General features: G+C 49.2%; 1 protein-coding gene across 1 annotated transcript in view; it reads right to left on the bottom strand.

The window, feature by feature from the left end:
* Sh3rf3 (SH3 domain containing ring finger 3) overlaps positions 1 to 20,603 on the bottom strand; it is a gene marked incomplete at its 5' end in the record, with an annotated part of 178,915 nt that overhangs the window by 14,194 nt on the left and 144,118 nt on the right. The window contains 3 exons of the mRNA XM_033761492.1: positions 9,923 to 10,158; positions 12,663 to 12,833; positions 19,782 to 19,882. Coding sequence (XP_033617383.1) covers positions 9,923 to 10,158; positions 12,663 to 12,833; positions 19,782 to 19,882 — 508 coding nt within the window. The remainder of the gene's footprint in view (positions 1 to 9,922; positions 10,159 to 12,662; positions 12,834 to 19,781; positions 19,883 to 20,603) is intronic.

The following is a 20,603-nucleotide window of genomic DNA, read 5'->3' as shown; positions in this document are numbered from 1 at the left end:
CGACAGGGATCCATTACAGGAAAGGATCCATCAGTCGAAGATTTATTAAGGGGGAGGATCCACCATGAGGAAGGCTCCATCACAGTGGAAGATTCATCATGGGGGGAGGATCCATCACAGGAGAGGACCCATCATGGAGGAGGACCAGACTGCGAGCAAGGGCCAGGCTTGCTCTTTTAACAATGAGCCTCTCTCAAGAACTTCCTCAGGATCACAGGAGAACCAACTTCATCCCTTCCTTGGGGAGCACCCTATGACTACTGACCCCCAACTGACCCCACCTCTTAAAGAACACACCAACATCATGCACATGTGGAAACTCAGGGTACAAATCATGCCCACACTCCATCTTCTAACTGGTTTTCTGTGCTATGACAAACGAATGTATTCCCAAGATTTAAAAAATATCTTGGTTAAAATCCTCACAAAAGTAAAGCCTGGGAAAGCATCTCAGAGAAGCCTTCAGATGGCCCTGGGTAATGGAGCAGCACTGCACACCAGCTGGTCCTGGTCCATAGCTGGGCTCTGGTTAGCCCTGACCCTTGGTTTCCATACTGGGCTTACTTAGGCAGGGACAAGAGCATGAGAGAGTTTTGCTGGTGATAATCACAGGAGGATTAAGGGCATGTGAAAACTAAATTAGCCCATTGATTGGCTTAGCATAGTTCTGGGTGGAGATAGTGGGAAGGCCCAACTTGGGTGAGGTGATATCAACCAGTAGGCTTGTAGCCTGAATGGAATATAAGGCGAAAAGAAGGAAGGCAGATTTTCTGCTTGTTGCTTTTTGCCTGGCCTGCCATGCATGGTTTCTCCTCTGCTAGGCACCTCTGTCATGCTACCCTGCCTTGGAACCAGTGGACAAAGACAGAAACCTCTGCAAACTATAAGCTAAAGCAAATCTTTCCTCCTTTAATTTATGGGCAGTTGTCCCCCCAACAAGAAGGTAACTAAGACACGGTGTAACTAGATGTTACATTGTGCTCTCCAGGGAATGAAGACTAGAAAAAGCATCTGTACCCATTTACCACAGACACAATTATCGCTCACATATTTTAGATCCATGATTGACTGAAGCCACAGACATGGAACTCATGGAACAGAAATACACAGAGAAATACAACTGACTTTTTATATTGATTTTGTGTCTTCAACTTTGCTGAATTTATTTTAGCTCTAGGTTTGCGTGTGTGTGTGTGTGTGTGTGTGTGTGTGTGTGTGTATGTATGCACTTTCCTTAGAGTTTTCTATATATAAGATTATGCTGTTTGCAACTATAAATGGTTTTACTCCTTCCTTTCCATTCTGAACACCTTCCTTCTCTCACCCAGCCCAGCTAGAACTTCAGTACTGAGCAGAAGTGAGGACAGCAGAACATCCTCTCTCATTCCTGAGCTTGGGGAAAAACTTTAGTCTGTTGCCATTATGATATCATCTGTGCATTTTCACAAAGCCTTTTATGAGAGTGAAGAAGTTCATTTTTATTATTCATTTTCTGGGTTTCTTAAATCAAGGATGGATACTAGTGTCTGCACTATTGAAACAGTCATATTATTTTTTTGTTTGTTAATGAATCAAATTACATTGACTGTCAAATGTTAATCCAAATTTGCTTTCCTGGAATAAGCCCTACTAAGTGTATTATCCTTTTTACTTATTGATATATTTGATTTGCTAAAATTTTGTTTAGAATTCTTATGTCTGTTTATGAGCATATTTATCCATGGTTTTATTTTCTTGGGATGTCTAGTATTAGCATTAAGGTAATGCTGAATATATAGGAAAAGACAGAAAGTATTCTCCCTTCTTTTCAATTTTCTAAGCATTTCCATAGAATTGTTATACTTTCTTCCCTAATTATCGTACATTAATCATTAATGATATCACCCAAGACTGGACTATTCTTTGTGGAACCTTTTACAATGAATTTCTTTAATAGATATGAGCTATTCAGATTATTTATTTCTTCTTGAGTAGATCTAATAATTTGTGTCTTTCAGAAAATATTTTAATACATCCATTTCTTCTAATTTGTTGAATATGTTTGCATGAACATTTTAAGTATTTTCCTGAAGAATCTGAAACAATGTCATCTGTTAATCTTTTTTTCCCCCTCCGGTACTGGGGATCAAACTCAGGACCTTGCATTGCAAGGCAGGCATGGTGCCACTGAGCTAAATCCCCAGCCCTTTTATTCTTGATAGTAATAATATGTGTATCTTCCCCTTGTTTTATCTGCCTGCTAGAGATGCATCAATTTCATTACTGATCTTCTCAAAGAACCATCTGTTGCTCTCATTGTCTCTCTCTATTGTGTTTTGCTATACTGATTTCTGCACTTATCTTCTATTCCCTTTGTGATCGCTTTGCTCTTTTCATCTATTTTCTTCAGGTTCAAACCAATGCCACACATCTGACACTTTTTTCCCTTGATTTTTGAGTACAGATGTTTACAGAGAGGATTGTTAGTGGCATCTCACAAGTTTTGATAAATTGTCTTCATTTCACGCAGCTTGAAATTCTAATGTCATTTTTATTTTTTCTATGTTCCACACATTATCCTGAAGTATGTTTACAAATATTTGAAAACTTCAAAAACATATTTGTAATTATTTATGATACTGATTTCTAATTCAGTTCCACTGTGGTAAGGAATGTAGTTTGTGTGACTTAAATCCTTTTATATATATATGTGTTGAGATTTAAATATTATAGCTCAGAGCCATTCTATGTGCATTTAAAAAGAATACATATTTTGATGTTGTTGGATGAAACTTTCATTCCCTAAATGTCAATTAATTCAAGTTGGTTATAGTGTTATTTTATATTTCTACCAATTTTTCTGTTTACTTGTTCTATCAGCTGTTTAGAGAGATGCTGAAATCTCTGCTTGCTATTGTGAATTTCCTATTTCTCCTTACAGCTTTGTCTGTAATTGCTTATACATTTCGAGCTGTATTATTTAGTGCCTAAATATTTAAGATTGTTATGCCCTCTTAATTAATTGACCCTTTGACATTATGAAATTGTCTTTTTTATCATCCCTCATAATATTCTTGGGTATAAATTCTACTTTGTTCAGAATTACTCGAAACATAGCCACTCCAAATTTCTTTGGATTTATGTTAGTATGTTTGAGCCTCATTATTGGCAGATTCTGTATTTGCAAATACTGTGTATGGTTTAGATTAGAAAGGTCCCCCGAAAGTCTCATGTATTTAGGGGTGGGGCTTTTGGAAAGTGCCTGGATCATGGGATGTTATACTTATCAGTGGACTGACCCATCGGTGAGTGCATGACTGAATGTGCTATTAGGAGGTGGGTTCTGGTTGGCAGTAGGTCACAGGAAGTGCTACTTAGAAGATGCATTCTTGTCCCCAGCTCCTCTCTTCTCTCTGCTTCCTGGCTGCTCTGGGTTGAACAGATTTCCTCTACCATGTTCTTCCACCATGCCGTTTGGGTCTTAGAGCCAACTGAACATGGTCTGAACACAATGAAAACTTGTGAGCCAGATAAACCTTTTCCTTTAAGTTCTGGGTATTGAGTATTTTGTTCCAGCATTGGGAAAGGCACACTTTTACCAGCTACAGTTGGTTTAAAACTCCCAAACCAATGCCTGTACTACTGTCACAGTCACATTCACACATATTCAGAGTTGCCAACAATTTAAGTTGCCCGAATTAAGGTGCCCGCCCAGCTGAACATAAAACAAGGTTATTCTGCCTTTGGTCTCAGCCCTCAGAACAGCCAAGGAGGGTGGTGGGGGTATGGGTAGCAGCTCTGGCTATGGGGTCAGCTGGATGGGTCTGAATCACAGCACAGAACCTGTTGGGGATCACTTCAGGCCAGTCAGTTGGCACTGCTGAAGCTTGTTTTCTCTACTGTAAAATAAATGGGATCAACAAGGACAAGATCAGAATTTATGTAAGGTGTGGGCACACACAATCTCCCTAAGTGGCATCCACTTAGCCTTGATGGTAACTTCACAGAACCCAAGGCCATGAATGATAGAGATATGCATTTCCTGTCTCTTCCCTTTACTTTTAACATATTTGTTTTTAAAGTATTAAAATATGTTTCTTGTTCACATGTAATTTTTGTTTGTTTTTGTTTACTTGCTTTTAAATATCTGGCCATCTAACCTTAATTCTACTTGGGGTTATTTAGACCCTTACATTTAATGCAATTGTTTATACAATTAGGCCAAATCCGGCTGTATATTTTCTCTTTGGCTCATATTCCCAGTGTTCTCCTTCCCCTCTTTTAATCCTTTATTTTGTATTGATTAAATTCCTATGATTCCATTCTATCTCCCCAGCTAGCTTACTTGCCGGGACTCTGTGTTCACAGTTAGTGTTTGCTGATGTCTTTAGTTTACTGGCCTCCTTAGCACAACCTTCCATGCAGCACAAAAGTCCTGTGATGGCACAGGGCCTTCTAGGTCTCACCCCAGCTCTGTGCTTTGCTATGGTACATTTTACTCCCACGTATGTTTCAGGTCTGGATTGTTTGGGTTTCTGTATAAATAGCTGTATCTTTAATATTTTAAATAATAAGGGAATGCCATGCATTTCTTTATTAGTAACTATTTCTAGTGCCCTCTGCCCCTACATAGGTGTCCTCTGTTCATCTGATGTCAACTTCCTTCTTAGGGAACATTTTTATTTCTCATAGTGTGGGTCAGTTGATGATGCAGTCTTTTAGCTTTATTGTCTGAATAATTATTTTGTCTTTTCTTGAATGGAATTTTTGCTAGTTATAGGTCCTAGATAGACAGACACACTTCCTTCAGTAATTCTGAATTTCTCTGCTGCCTTCTCACTTAAAGTGCTCTTGACAAGAAAACGACCTTAATCCTGGTCTGTTTTTTACTTTATATTAACACAGTTTTTCCTCTTGCTATTTTCAAGATTTTCTTTATTACAGAGCTTGAACAATTGGATTTTGACTTGTCTTGGCGTAACTGTCTCCAGTTGCTCGCACATGTAGTTTTTTCAAATTTACGACAATTTGGGACTTTCTTTCTTCACATTATTTTCTTGCCCCACTTCTTTCTCCTTCACCTTGAGTACTCCAATTACACATAGGACAGACCACTTAAGGTTTTCCAATGTTCACTGATGCTCAGTGCATTTTTTAAAGTTCTCCTTTATCTCTGACTCATTTTTTGCAGGTTCTATTGCTATAGCTTCAAGTTCACTCATCTGCTTTTCCCCAGCGATGTCTCAGGGTGCCATTCAGTGTATGTATATCATTCAGTGTATTCTTTATCTCATACACTACTGTTTTAGATCTAGAACTTTGGGTTTTCTCAGGATCTCTGACTTAACCTTCTGAACACAGATATTCCTCGTTTAATGACTTGCCTTGGTGGTCTGATGCCTGGTGTCTCAGAAGTTGTCATTTTATACACTGTCTGCTATTCCAGCTCTTTCAGGCAGGACGGTAAGCCCTGTCCACACCACTTCAGCTTGGTCACAGGCAGCAGACAGTTTAATGTCCCAAACACACAAGTGTGACTATATGTGTTATTTAAGATGTGCTCCATTGCCCAATTCCTTGCCATGGTTTAACAGGACCTTTTGGATCTGCTGGCTGGCGGCCTGGGTCTCTCGGGCCTCCCCCTATCTCCAAGTGCACCTGGCCTCTGTGGCCTGGGGGCTGCACCAGCCTTGGCTCTGCCAATAGCTGCCCACAACCCACTCATCACCTGAACAGAACTGTCACCTCTTCCCTGGACGACTCCTTTCACACCTATTTTAGTTCCATCAAACCCAGACAGGCTGTCAACATGGGAATGGTGGTCCTCTTCAGCACCCATCCCCTGCTGGTTCCTCTGCCCATCACCCTCCCACTCTGCTTAGATGGTCCTCACTTTCCTCCAGGATTTGGCATCATTGCCTCCTCCTGAACACTTCCCACATGTGTTCCCACCCCATCCTCTTCCTTCCCGATCTGAATGGATGCCTCTCCTCCCTGTTGGCTTGATACCTGGCGATGCCTCTACCCCAGAACTTTTCACACAGCAGCAGCAGCAGCAGCAACATCAGGAATTCATGTCCTTTCCTCTAATGGGGCAGCAATGGGCTCTGTCTTGTTCTCTGTTCTTTCAGGTCTTTGCAGTATCCCTTGTCTGTATTCAGTTTTTTTGGTACTTTTTTGCTGATAAATAAATGGCCGTGTGGGGCTTTCGTGTCTGCCAAGTCCTGATGGGAGTGCTTAGGGAGCTCAGGGTGTGCTGCCCTTGGAAAAGGAGTCATATTAGTGGAGCAGAGCAAATCATATCAAATGCTGTAGGTGATGCAATTAAGCCTTTGTCAAAGTGCCGGCCTTGGGCGTGAGATGAGAATATTGTTGAAACGCCTCCAAGCTGCCGGGTTGGGGTCTGCTGAAATGGGCAATTACTGCAGGGAACAATCCATTACTTGTCCTGTCAACAATGTTTTTCCACTCTCTAAATTCAGAATGAAGTGGGAAATGCTGTGGGAACTCAGGCCATTTAATTTACTGACATGCCTCAGTGGGAGCCATTCTATAACCTGGCCGTGACAGCAATATGCGGGACGAGCTTGAGGTTGGGTTATAGGAAGGGACCATTTAACCATTCTTTGCCTCTCTCTCCCAGTGTAAAATTAGCTGATGGAAGGGAATGCTGGCCATGCCACAGTGGTTACCATGGTGACAGGCCAGCGGCCACCATACAATGTGGTGCTGCCCCAGTGCTGCCAATTTCTTTGGCTCCTTCTTGTTCATACATAGAGGGAGAAGTGACTGGGAGGGCTCAGCTTTCTTTCTGAATTGAGAGATTTCTTAGCAGGCTTGGCATGGTGAGGCCATGGAGCTGGCCAAGGGCATGGTGTGAGGGTACAGCACTGCTATCTTGCCAGGACTCGATGCCCAACCATGTGTGTTGTTGCCAGGTGGACAGACAAAGATCACATCAGGATGAGCCTGTCCTGGGCCCTGTCTGGTGTGCATCCTGGCAAGCTTCTGGTCAGTGCAGGTCAGAAGCCTACCATACAGGCACCACAGGAACACAGATCAACACAAAGCAAGGTGCTGGGGTTGGGGACCAGGGTCTGGGACCAGACAACACTGTGGCAGAAAGTGTAAAAGCACAGATGGCACACATGGCTAATTTAAAAAGAAAGCTATGTGCAAGATCAGTACCCACCCATGGTCTCTCTGATTGATAGGGCTGGTCTTGGGGGTACTGCAGTAGAAATCTGCGTGGCATCCTTAGAGCCAACTGCACTCTGCTGGACAGAGCCTAGCACAGAGCAGCCAGCACCACCCGAGGTCCAACCTGACCAAAGAGGGTGTGGACACCAGGCACGTGGCTCCACTTTGCTGCCACTGAAAAAGCTGACTGTTATCATGACTTCCTCACCCAGAAAGCCAACCTCTTCCACACCTGCAGGGCAGCCACCAGCATGGCTGCCTCCCCATGTGAGGCCTGGGTCCTGCTGTGTGAGGTGAGGCTGGCACAGTGAGGTTGTCCCCTATCACCTGGGCCCATGGACCAGGACCCATGACACACCCCAACCTCACACCTGACCGCAGTTGTTATCTTCCCTATGATCAGTTTTCTCCAGTGTCTTCCAGGCTGCATGCCCTCATCCCTCTCCCAGTTAACCCATCCCAGCCCTGGACTCTGACTTGAAGCCCAGGCTCCTTGTCCACCTCTGTGCTGTCCACCTCAGTCACAGCCACTGCTCCTGAGCTGCTTTGTGTCTGTCTTAGTTACTTTTCTCTCACTGCTGAGGCAAAATACCAGACACCCAAAGTTAAAGTGGAAAGGGTTTATTTAGCTCACACTTTGTAGAGGTTTCAGCCCATAATAGGCTGGCTCCAAGGCACATAGCAGAGAGGCGTCAGAGAGGAGAAACCATTGATGGTGCCCACATGGTCACAAAGCAACAAGCGAACCTTAACAGCATCTTTCTGCCCCTTTTATCTTATCCAGACTACCGAGATTAGGGCAGTACCAAACCAGTCAGTGGTCTGATTTAGTAATCACACACCTTTAATTCCAGCATCACACTCTAGATTCAGTCACCTCTGAAAAAGCCCTATGACCTCATGAGGCTTTGGGGGATATCTAGACACAAACTGTAACAGTGTTTTTGTCCTCCTGACCCCGCCAGACTGGCTGGCCCCTGCTCCTCTGGTCCTCTCCAGCAGCCCCTACCAGGCTGCCAGGCCAGTGGTCTTAGAACCCTTTGCAGGTTTCCACTGCTTTTAAGGGAGCTTCCGACTCCTTGAAACCTTTGGTAATGACTTGCAACCATTTCTATGTACCTCTTACCTACCCCTCAGGCACTGAATGTTCCTCTCCACTGGTGGAGCACTTAGGACATACTGAGTATACAACAACTGACAGGTTCAGGAGGCCTCACACGGACCTCCCAGGATGGGAGTGCCAGTGTACTCCTGCTTCACAAAGGGGGAAACTGAGGCTACTACCTTTGAACCCAGGTCTTTCTGGCCTGCACTGGCACATTCGGATGCCCAGTGGGGTGCTGAGCCCATAGGCACTGTGTGACCTATGGGCAATCTGTGTTTCAGGTAGAAGCACAACTATAACAAGATACCATAATGAAACATTTGTGTAGAAGGCCTCTCATTCTCTAAAGTGTCTTGTTCTGTGCTTGTCCTGCTGGGCGTCTGGGCTCCTGGGACCATAGCACACTAAGCAGCAGGTGAAGAGAGCCCTGTGCCTGTAATTGTACAAAGTGTCTCCCACTCCTGCCCTCCTGACTGTCCTTCCTGACTCAGACACACCCCTCACTGCTCCCTGCTTGAGCATCACTTTGGGACTCACTCTGGGGAGGACTTCTTTCCCCCTAGAGTCCCCCACACTGTCCCTCCTCCTGCACCTCAGCCCTCCTGCTGAGCCACCATAAGCTGGCAGCAGAGTGACATCCAACCTGTCCGGCTTTTGGGTCCTCATGTGTTCACATCAATTCAGCGTCCTGCAGGGTTGACCAGTGCTCCTGGCCCACAGGAGTATTGTGTCCATGTGCAAATATGCAGGCCACAGTGGTAAGCATGTGGACAATGAGCCTCGATAGATAGGGCCCTTGCCTACCTCTTGTCCTGACAGCTGAGACTCAGAGAAACAGCCTCTATTATGTCTATGCCATCTCAACTGTTAACACCCGGGAAGCCACTTTCTGAGGATGCACAGTGGGTCACTTCCTGCATTTTATGGCTCCAGAAGACTTTCATCCCCACTTAATGGTTTCTAGGAGGATCAGGATGTGGTGGGAACGGACATTCTGGGCTGCATTTCTGCTCTGGGTGGCTTCTGTGGTGACTGGAAAGGACATGTGACATGTGACCTGGAACAGCTGAGCCCAGCCTCAGCAGGGCTCCTTAGCTCAAGTGCTCAGCTTCCAATAAAGATGTGATTACCTTCTTGATGCCTTAAAGTCCACCCCTGATGTCCTCTCACATCATCCTGGTGTCAAACTGACTTTTTCCTCAAGTCTGACCAGCCAGGGATTGATCATATTGCATGTGACCATCTTCCTTCCAGAGAAGAGACCTCTGATCTGTGCTCCTTACCATGTCTTGTTAGATGCTGCCTTGCTGGGGACCCTGAAATTCGTCCAAGTGAGGGCCTCCATGCAACCCAGTTGCCTCCCCTGGGCATGCAGGGTACAAAGCTATTTTTACTAGTCCACAAGGTCCCCCCACCACCTACCCATAAAATTTGTGAATTCCTTAGCTCATTTCTGCTGCCAGGATTAACACAGTAAGTGTACTTCCTGGAGATCAGTAGACTAAGATTATGATGTGCAGTCAACTTGTCCCATGGTGGCTTGCTCAAGACCCGGGCCAAAACATGTTTTATGATGTGTATCCCAGAAAGTCCTCTATCAGAGTCCCAGCCCTGAGGCCCTGGGATCCACATCCATACCTGCAGAGAGAGTTCCCCGGGTCTGGTTGGTGGCTGGCTGGGCTGTGTGGCGAGGACAGCTCCCTGTTGGTGGGGAGCCAGCTGGGTGTGGGGCTTGGGCCTGTGGTGTGGTGAGGGGCAGGGCTGGCCTGCTCAGGCTGCCACCGCCAGGGTGCATGGTAGTGGCCATGCCTTTGGCCAGAGGAGACCCTCCAAGCGCACTATTTCGGGGTGGCCCAGCTGCTCCTCCAGGAGCCCTGAGGAAGCAAAGAAGAGTCCAGTTAGGGGATACCCAGATGAGTCACAGCCACTGTCACTAATGGTCCCAAGGCATGGAGGTAAGGAGGCCCAGGAAAATCCTAAACAATGCCTGACAGTGCTCCAGAAGAGCAGAAGACAAACTTTGCAAACCTGGGCTGACTCCCAAGGGACCAAGAAACAACAAGGGAGCCCCGAGGGACAGGGCAATCTCAGCCCAATGTCCAGTATCACAGCACAGCCTTTGCTCATCCTAACAACTGCTGTGGCCTCCAGGCACAACTGGAGCAATGGATGTCCCCTGAATGCCCTAAATCACGTGTAGGTTAGGGACAGGGAACAGGCAGTATGGCTTCCTCCTGAGGATGCCAGGGAACTTGCAGTTTCACACCAGAAAGAGGTGCTTATCATCCTAAAGCTTCCAGGCAAGGCTGCTGTGCACAGAGGACCCTAACCACTGTGTGTGTGTTGGGGGCAGGGAGCATCTGGCCTCCATACACATCCACATTCTACCCACAGCTGGCTCCTGTGATGAGGGATGGGGCAGAGTCTGGGGGTTGGAAGCAATGTGTACTGGGATATCTTCCCTCAGCAGGACCGGAACCTCCTGTCCCTGTCCCTCCAGTATATCCCTCAGAGATACATGAGTGGCATGGGAGCAGACAGGCTCTGCCCTCCCCACCTCTTCTCTCCCACATGGAACTTAAGGATAAGGACTGGCCTGGGGGATGTGCCCATAGTGCCCACCCAGAACAGCTCTGCCCAGAAGCTGTGGGGGAAGGGTCACCCCGAGGGCCAGGACCAATGCTGTCGTTCCACAGCTCAGGGTTGGCCAACAATCCCCTCTCCCCTGCAGGGAATCCTCTGGCAGTATGGGAAAAGAGCTCATGGAACATTTGAATCAAATGTGTTCTTTATTTACTCAACTTGCATGTACCAAGCACCTGGTACTTGCAGATGGCATGCAAGGAACCCGGGGAGCAAAGGTGCACTGAGTGACCATGAGCTGCTCTCAACAATAGGCCATTGGGGACATATGGCATGGGAGGGACCATGAAGCAGGCTCTCCACAGTAGGGAACTAGATAGTTTCTGGGCACCAGACCCTGTGCCCAGGAGAAGACACAGGAGGGCATTCAAGGAGCTATCTCCACTCCGTAAAGGACATGAGTGGAAGACCAGTTAGGGCTGAGGTGCCAGGGACCTCAGCCCTTGACCTGGTGGGGAGATGTCCAGGAAGGGTGCTTCTACCTTAGTGCCTATTAGCCACCTCAGGCCACCCAGGGTTTCCTTGGGGCTCCTAGGACAGGAGGAATAGAGGATCTGTCCTCTATCGTGGGTGATGGCCAGCTGCGAGTGAGTTGAGAATCACCCAGGCATGAGACCCTGAGACCCAACCTGGCTGCAGGACTGGGCCAACTGCACCCTCCCATGGCCCATGAGAGGTTTCTTGGGCTTCTCCCTGGCAAGATCACCTGAACAGAGCCTCTCCCACAAGCCTCCTTTGTCCCTGCAAATACAGCACCATGTGGAAAGAATCAAAGAGTGACCTGAACCATGGTATCCACCTCAGGGTTCTAACCTAATCTCCTGAACCTTTCAAAGCCACCATGACAGTAAGAACCCACCTGCAATCCTGTAAGGCCCAGCATCACTGAATACCCTCATAGCCCCCTGCCCCCAGGACAGATAAGCCGTAGGGCCAGATCCTCAGGTCACCAGCACAGCCTATAGTGGGGAACCGGGCAGAGCCCTAGGGCTGCCATGGGCAAGACTGATCCTCTGCTTGGAGGGAAATCTGGTCACTTCAGTGAATCTGTAAAATTGCCCTTTCTGATTTTTCAAACATTGTATATCATAGAATTCCTAAAATACTAGAAGGAACAAAGAAAAAAATTTAAATTGGTGATAATGCTTCCGCTCAAAGCATGCTTTACCTTTCCATTTTCGGGGTGTTTTTCCATACAATAGGACTCTGTGTGAGGATTCACAGACAATATGCAAATGTACATGCAGTGTGCTTACGCCACACACTGTGTGTACATGCTGTGTACAGAAATGAACTCTCTTCCCATGCTGGCATACACATTAAGGTTGCACACTCACTGAAAATGTACACATGTGCACATGGAACCCCCAGTACCCACACATGCACACACATATACATCAAAAGTACCCACATGTACCTACACCACACTCACATGCACATGTGCATGCATACATACAAGCATATGTGCTGCACAGTGCATTGTCTGCCCTGCACATGCTGTGTAGAGTGGACACACAACCACACATGCACACTTGAAGCCTTGCTCTCTGGTGATCTCTATTCCCCCAAGTCTGGCTCCTCAATGGCCAGTGTCCCCAAGGGAGCCAGGCAGACCCAGCTGCAGAGGAACTGCCTGCAGGAAGGATTTGCAGGCCTAGTTCAGCATGGCCTCTTAGTTTCCAAAGTATGGGCAGCCAGTGCTTCAAACCCTCCATGCCCAGGCAGCAACCTTCACCTGGAGACAGGTGTCACGTAGTTCCCGGGGAACACCCCAGAGAGCCCAGTCCGCATGGAGGCTCCTTTGAACCAGCCATCCTGGCACTTCTCCAGCACCCGGTACATCTCGCCTTTACGCAGCTCTAGCTCATCGCTCTTCTGGGGCTTATAGGCATAGAGGGCCAGGTACCTGCAGGTGGGGACAAGACAAGGACCAGGTTAGCACATGCCTCCTGGGGCATAATGGCTACAGGGCAGGACGGAGGGCCCATGGGGCTCACCCCGGGGCCTCTGCAGTTATAGAGTCACATACTCTCCCACCCTGTGCTCCTGGGAGGCCCTGAAAAAGGAGTAGGACTGTAGTGTGGACACAGTGTGCTATGGCTCCAAGGCTCAGGACTGGATCTGGGGTCCCATCTTTGCACCTCAAAATGTTTCCATATGCTTCGTGTTGTCTAGAGTCTGATGCTCTGAGCAGAAGAAACACTAAGGAAAAACCAAATGTGAGGCCGAGGCCAGCTTCCTGAGCTAGGCTTTCCTCAATTAGCATGACCTGGCTTGGTCCACATCCCTGCTTATCCAGGAGAGCACAGAGGCCTTTTCTGCAGAACAGTGGCCTCCACTGAGAATGTTTGGTGTTCACTTCCTTGCCACATCTGGACAACAACTTCTGTTTTTGTTTTAGGCTGACTTAGTGGAGCAACCCTGGCCTGGCGTTTGTCAGTTACAGCCCTAAGGGCAAGCCCCTCTGGGAACACACCAAAGTTCCCTTGACCCGGGTCTTCTGAGTACTGGTGGGGAAGGATAAACTTGTCGAAGTCTAGGAATGCCTGGTTGGTGGGGCCTCAGCCCGACAAGAAGTGAGAGATGAATTTCAGGAGAGGTGTCTCCAGGATCTGGTGCCTGGAATGGCTGCTTGGTGGGGAAGCCAACCTCCCTGGGGGCTGTGGGCTCTTGGCTCCTGCAAGACAGGTCTCTGGGGCCCAAGGACTGCACAGCACCCTGACTCTAGGAGTGGCCTTCTTAAGAGGCAGAAACAGAATTAAGACCCAGCTCCTGAGGGACAAACCCAAAGAAGAGGAATACCTTAAAGACAAGTTGTGTTTTGTGGTGCTGGGAATCAAATATAGGGCCTCACACTTGGCTCTGTGACTGAGCTACACCCTCATTCTGAGGAATATTCTAGAACAGAATTAGAACCCTGTTGACACTGAAGATTTACTGGTCTTAAAATACAATTTGCCACCCATGTCCAACATCTCAATCCTGCAGGTGTGAGGCCCTCTGTTGTAAGGATATAAAGGGTATGTGCAGCCTTGGCTCTCAGTATCCCGAGGGACATCACATCACATCCAGTCCTTCCCCATGGAGACAGTTAGGAGCAGTCAGAGAGAAAGCCATCAGGGGAACCTCATACAGATTCATGATGTTCCCCCAGCCTAGGTAACAGACAGCCAGGGTGTGACGGCCACAGAGGATGCTGAAAGAGGATGGTGGGTGAGGATGGCATCTCCTCTGAGCAGTGTGGGTCTACAGGGCTGGGTTGGGGAAAAGGAGAGGAGGGGGCAGTGATGGTTGCACAGTGGGAGGCAGCAGAGATGACAGAAATGATACATACCAGGCGCTGCCCTCAGGAGTGTAACTGAAGTGTGAATCCCGCTAGAGTCACCCAGTCTGTCACATCATTGACACCTCTACTCAGCCACAGTAAAATGTCCAAGTATAGCTCCCGCCTCCCTCGTATCTGGTGTCTTCGAGAGGGTGAGGGGATAGACTCTCAGGTGCTGCATTCAGGGATAACTGGTCTATTGAACAAGGAGCCTGGCGCCATGCTGTGCTCTAGCCAGGGCCTGTGGACTGGCCCACACCTCAGCCCTGCTGTGTCCTTCTCCAGGGACACCTCGGACTGAAGGCCAGGCTGTTGGGGTCATACTTTCTGTCCTGGAGCTGTAGGGAAGGGTAGGACCTGTCTGGCCTGTTTGGCCCAGCTGCTCCTTCAGGGTCAAGGATCCAAGCACCTCTGCTTTCTCTGCCTGGCACTTGCACTCAGCCCCTCCGCACTGAACTCTCTGTAAGGCCAGCTCAGTGCCACCTCCTCAGTCTCAGGAACAGGGCAGATTCTCAAGGAACATTTGTTGAAGGAAAAATAAAACAAGAGCCCTGAGTTTGAGACTGAGGTTCAGCCAGCCTTGTGTGGGCACAGGCATGGGAGTGTGGAGCCATGAATGGGGCCTGCTGTGAACCTCACCAGGTCCACCCAGCTCCATGGACACAGTTAGCATCTGCCTCTCAGATGGGAATCCACCTTGTGTAGAAGAACAAGTGTCAGCAGAGGTGACAAATGCCCACGGCCTAGCTGACGCTGAGCTCATGGCTCAGGGAGGAGCTGATGACCTTCACTCGCTCTGGTAGGATTCCTGTTCATTTACTGGGATGAGGACTTCGTGTTTCTAGCCTTCCCATCAAAATAAAGATGAAGATTCTTTATATCCAGGATTCAAGTCATTTGGAAACCTTTAGAAGGATTCTTTCAAATAAGCAGGGACATGGTTCCTAATAAGATAACATAGGCAGGAAAATAGGAAATTAAGAGAGGTCTGGCTGGGCATGTTGCCCTCAGTGCCCACTGAGCACACTGTAGGGGGCAGCCCATGTGTGCAGACACCGGAGCAGGGCTGTACCACTTCCTGAGGCACAGTGTGTGAGAGCTGTCCTTCAGGCTAGCAGGACTCAGATTTTGTGCCACATTCAGCCTCATTGGCAGGATGCCAGCTCCCTGGCAGAGGGAAGCCCGGAGAGTTCTATTTATCTGTGCAGACAGCCCTCATGTTTTGGTTTATCCTGTGTTCTGTGCAGAGCTGAGCCCATGGACAGGGCCGCCGAGAGACAGAGTGGGGCTGAGGAGGACAGGCATCCACCTGCAGACGCAAGGCCTTGCCTGTATGCCACAGGAACCCCAAGGTTCCATTACTGGGGAAAATGAGATTGAGAGACTGAGAATATATCCATGCTCTTGCATATCCAGAAGGGGACCAGGTCTGGGTTGGGAGCCACCAGTGTAGCCGAGGGACACAGGTGGGAGCAGGCAGTGTGAATCCCACTTATGGAGGCTGCATGGTCTACACAGGGACTGATGAGGTTGGCCTTTCATCTTCACTACAAGTGAATTCTCTCCAATAGGCAAGCTGTCCTCTGTCCAGGTCTGGTCTAGCCTCTGGGGGTACACTGCTGAGTGAATAAACCACCCCAAACCTTCCTTCTGCTCTTCCTCCACCACCTTCTCCTCTTCTTGTCCCTCCTCTTCTTTTTCTCCTCTTCCTCTATCTCTTCTTCTTCCTCCACCACCACCTCCTCCTCCTCCTCTTTCCATCACTCCTTTTTTCCTCTTCCTTCCTTCTCTTCCTCCTCCTTCCTGTTCTCCTCAGAGAGGAGACCAAATGTGGATGGGGCTGTTGGAGGTTTTGCTGTGCAGGCAATGGAGTACTTGGCACGTACCTCATGTGGGGGTGGGGCACCAGCAGAGATGGTGTCACTTGCATGTGTTTTCCCTGAATCACTCAATAGAAGTGTTTGTGCGTGGCACTGGAAGAGCCACCTGTGTCCAGGGAGTGGCCTCGGCTCTCTCCAACTGCTGCCAGCCCTCTGAATCTTGGCAAGCCACCTCTGGCACCTGCCATTTCCCAGCTCTAGTGACAGTCACAGCAACTTGTATGGATGGCCCCCCAGCACAGGTCCCAGGGCCATCATGGGCCTGGCCAGGTGCATGTGGGCTGCATGTGCTCACCTTCAGCTCCACAGGTGCTTGATGCAGTGCCTAGTATATAGTGAGCAGACAGCCAGCCAGGCTCTGGGGGCTCCATAAAGCACCTACCTGCATCCTCTGTACCCTGAGTATCCACACTTTGTGAGCCCAGCCATCCTCCCGATCTGTCTGCAGACTGCACTCTGCTCCCATTGTGTCCTGGCTCCTGTCTGGAGAGCCTTTGTCCTGTCCCTCCTGCAGAGATGATTGCTTCTGCTCTGTTCCTGCCAGGGCCACTGGTGCATAAGGACTTGTGTGCCGAGCACTGCTGTTCCCTTTACAGGTGGCTCCTAATGGTAGGATCAGCAGAAGGTGAACAGAGCACAGGGAACCCCCCACAGGTGACAAATGGTAGGAGATCCAGGTCCAGATCTGTACAGGGTTAATGCCAGCCCCACAGATAAGCTCAGTGCTGAAAGGCAACCAGATGCTAGGCTCAGAAGCATGACTACCACTGTCTCTTCCTGAGGGCAGAGCCCTGGTCTGAGCCGGCAGTGCTCTTCTGAGCTCCAGCTCCTGCACAATGCTGTGTGAGATGGGTTCTGATAGGAGGTTCCCAGTGTTGCAGAGCCCATGGTAGGGGGGGTACACTGGTTCCCTACACTGGACACTCACCTGTGGGCTACAGTTTCCAATTCCTTGCCTGTTCCAGGGGCTCCTGACAAGTCTACAGTCTGTGTCTGAGATCTGGGTTCCACTGTGTTCCTGGGGAGGACCCAGCAGGCACGTCTCAAGCACAAGCAAGAAAATGGCCTTGGGGAGCCCCGCTTTCCTTCTCTGTGGGGTACAGTATCCTCAGGTGTGGTCCTGGCTGGATGCTTACAGGCCTCAGGATGACAGTGGCAAGGGCAAAAGGTAGAATAGCAGGGAGAACTCCCAGCACCATGAAAAGAAATAGAGGTGTGGGATGGTGTCTCTGAAACAGTAGGGTGTATCCCAAGAGCGTCCAGCATAGGGCAAGAAGACCAGATGACCAGAAGACCAGTGCTAGGGACCTCGCATGTGAGGACAGGGGCAGAGCACAGATCTTTCTGCCAGCAGCGCCTCTTGGTCCCTACACAAGCCCCAAGGCTCAGGATGCAGCTGCAGAAGGCAAAGCCCTACAGTGAGGAGGATCACGGGGTTCCCAGAGCTATTCTATGACAGATGGCCAGCCCACTGGCTGTGGCTTGTACCCCAAGGCTGCCAGCATGCTGCAGTTGTTTCTGTGCAGACAGTGCATCTAGGTTCAAGTTAAGACTTTGAATGTGACTTATGGAATCTGTTTGGGGAAATAACCAATAAGGAATAATTGCACCCCTGTCCTGGAGTCTGCCCCCAGCACCCATGGGATCACTGGCTTCTCAGAGATAAAGAGGGGAAAAGGGTCAGTATGGGACCTGTTACACTAGGAGCAAGGACCTTTTGCTCCCTAGGAAAAACAGCGAATGTGATGTTCAGAACGGACTCTACATGTCACTGGAGGTGTGTGAGATTTCCAGCCTGTGCTTGAGCATAGCTCAAACAGCTACAGATGTCCTTACAGTCACAGGGCCACTCCCACCATGACAGGGCTGCTGCCATGACCCCGCTGCATCATGCAGAGTCATGAGAGTCATTGTCATCCTCAGAAGGACATTCTCTGACCCATGAGTGTCCCTCCTTGTTACTCAGATGCAATCTCAAGCTAAACAGAAGCTGTGAATGGAGGTGAGGGTCCCAGTGACCTCATCTTGTGGCAGGGGGACTGGGAGGTCACCTCTACTCTCACCAAGTCGAGAGCTGTCTAGGACATGGAGGCATGTCCACATATTCCCAGCTCCTAGGGAGTGACAGACACTCTTGGAGCTGACATGGAGAGGAGGGCGCCCTCCACACAGGGGCCAGGGAGTCCATGTGCAGCTTGCAGAGCCAGGATGAAATCTTGTCACCTGGCCTGTGCCCTGCTGTCCTGTGGGGAAGAACCTGGGGGCCACCCCTGGGGACATGGGTCTCCTCCTGGGGGGCACTGTCCTGAGTGCACTTCCCTCTTGTCTCTCCAGCGCCTGATGCAAGGAGGCTGCAGGAGTGGATTCAGGAGAGGGCCCAGAAAACAACAGGCACTGTGAACACGGTGACCTGTAGGTTCTGATTTCCTCACAAAACAATGCCAACTTTAAACCATCTCTGGATGGCTAATGACACCACACACACACATTTGGTGAAAGGCTGGGGTCAGGAAAGTTCCAATTTTACTGTTTGCAAGTTTCTGAATTTTTCTTGGTTCTGGGGATGCCCCCAGGGCCATGTGCACACCAGGCAAGGTTCAGCACAGCACTACTCCCCCCGCCCCCATCGCCCAGGTGTTGTTCCATGCAGATTGAGCCTATGGGCACAGCCGGGCTAACTGTCTGCTGCCCAGTGCTGGTGAAAATGCAAGTTTAACATAAAGACGCCTGGAGTGCAGCTTACGGATCCACATTCCTTTTGGGAACCAGGTAGAAACTGGAGAATCTCAACCTGCTTTCATGGATTTGGGAACCCCACAGGTTAGGCAGGCCAAGGGACGTGCTCAGAGCTCCCCTCCACATGAGACTGATGTGTGGCTAGTGAGAGTGTCCTCGCGGCAGAGCCCTTGGGAGATCTTGGAGGCATGGCATGCTGCATTCTCCAAAGCATTTTCCCCCCTAAAATACATTCCATTCTGCAACCATCAGCTTCTGAATGAGTGATGCTCCTGGGTCAGTGGAGCTTTCTGTCCTTGCCCTCTGTCTGCTGAAGTAAAACAGCTCTGCCTTGAAGCACCCATTCACCCACCAGGCTCAACTCATTGCCAACACAGAGGCAGTGGCAGCCTAATTTTTCAGGACACTACTGAAATGGAGAGTTTTTAAACAGCCTGTATCTCCTAAGACTTTTAATTTAACAGAGACTTTCTTTTCTTGTTTTTTTTGGTACCGGGGATTGAACTTGGGTCCTTGCGCTTGCAAGGCAGGCCACTGAACCACTGAGCTAAATCCCCAGGTAGAGATTTTCTAAATAAGATAAGCATCTCCCTTCTGCAAGTGACTTGTGGGTTATACTAGGGCTAGCTCAGCAGTGGCACTGGCTGCCACCTCCAGCTCTGACGCCACTCCACAGCTAGACTCTGGAGCCTGCTCTGGGCTGTGGTGGCTGCCATTCCTACACTATTACTCCCAGGGACAATGTCTTTACAGACCCTGCCAGGCTTGTGTTTCATCCTCTGGGCATCCTTGAAGATGTACGCAACTGCACTGGTCACCCCCCGAAAACCCTAGGAGGAGCCACATGTGCAACTGCCATGTGTGTGCACGGGATACCAGAGGGAGGACCTGGCAGGCAGGAGGGGACGCTCACACGTTCAGGGGCAGCGGGACTTTGGGAGACGTGCCCTGCTCTCCAGCCACTGCAGAGGCTCTTGGAACAGCTGCAGGGACAGGTCCAGCCGAGCAGGAGTCCTGGAAACAGATAAGAGGAGACAGGAGTGAGGAGGGGGACAAGCAGGCTGGCCATGGGGGCCCTGCACACCTTCCCCAGAAGTTATCATCTAGGTGTTGGCCCATTGGAGCTGGCAGCCAGGACACCTGCCACCAAGGAGCACTCACAGACCCTTCTGAGCCCCCCTTGGTCATCAGGGGAGAGGGTCTGGCTTGGTCTCAGACCCAAGTTAGTTATTCTTGTCTCTGTTAAAGAAAGTCAGACACAATCTTTCATACTAAAGGACACAGCTTATTTAAAATCGGCATCCACAGGAGCTTCTAGCTAGGTGACAGTAAGAGGCTGGTGGTAGGCAGCAGGTGGCAGTGTTCACGAGAAGCACCTCCCCCAGACCAATGGATTCAAGGGGTCACATTGTTCTACAGGACACATGTGTCCATGGCCATGACCAGTCATCCACTCACAGGTCAGGTGGACCAAGCCTGGATATGCGTGCTATAGCCAAGGGCATTACTGATAGAGCCAGTGCTGTCTCCAAGTCCCCTGGCCACTCAACTGTGCATCCCTTGTCATCCTCCCTTGCAGCTGTCCTGTCATGACAGAGACTCTAGGAGGCATAGGTTTAAGCTGAGTCCCCCTCAAACAACTCTGTAATGAGCACCACAGCCCAGGTCACCTGCCTATTCTGCCCTGAGTGTGAAGAACAGTGCCCCAAAGCCAACAAACAGCATAACCTGCCAT

The sequence above is a fragment of the Fukomys damarensis genome, unplaced genomic scaffold (assembly GCF_012274545.1).
Source record: "Fukomys damarensis isolate Sample0158 unplaced genomic scaffold, DMR_v1.0_HiC HiC_scaffold_9, whole genome shotgun sequence".
NCBI lineage: Eukaryota > Metazoa > Chordata > Mammalia > Rodentia > Bathyergidae > Fukomys > Fukomys damarensis.
This window is presented reverse-complemented; position numbering and strand designations above follow the sequence as displayed.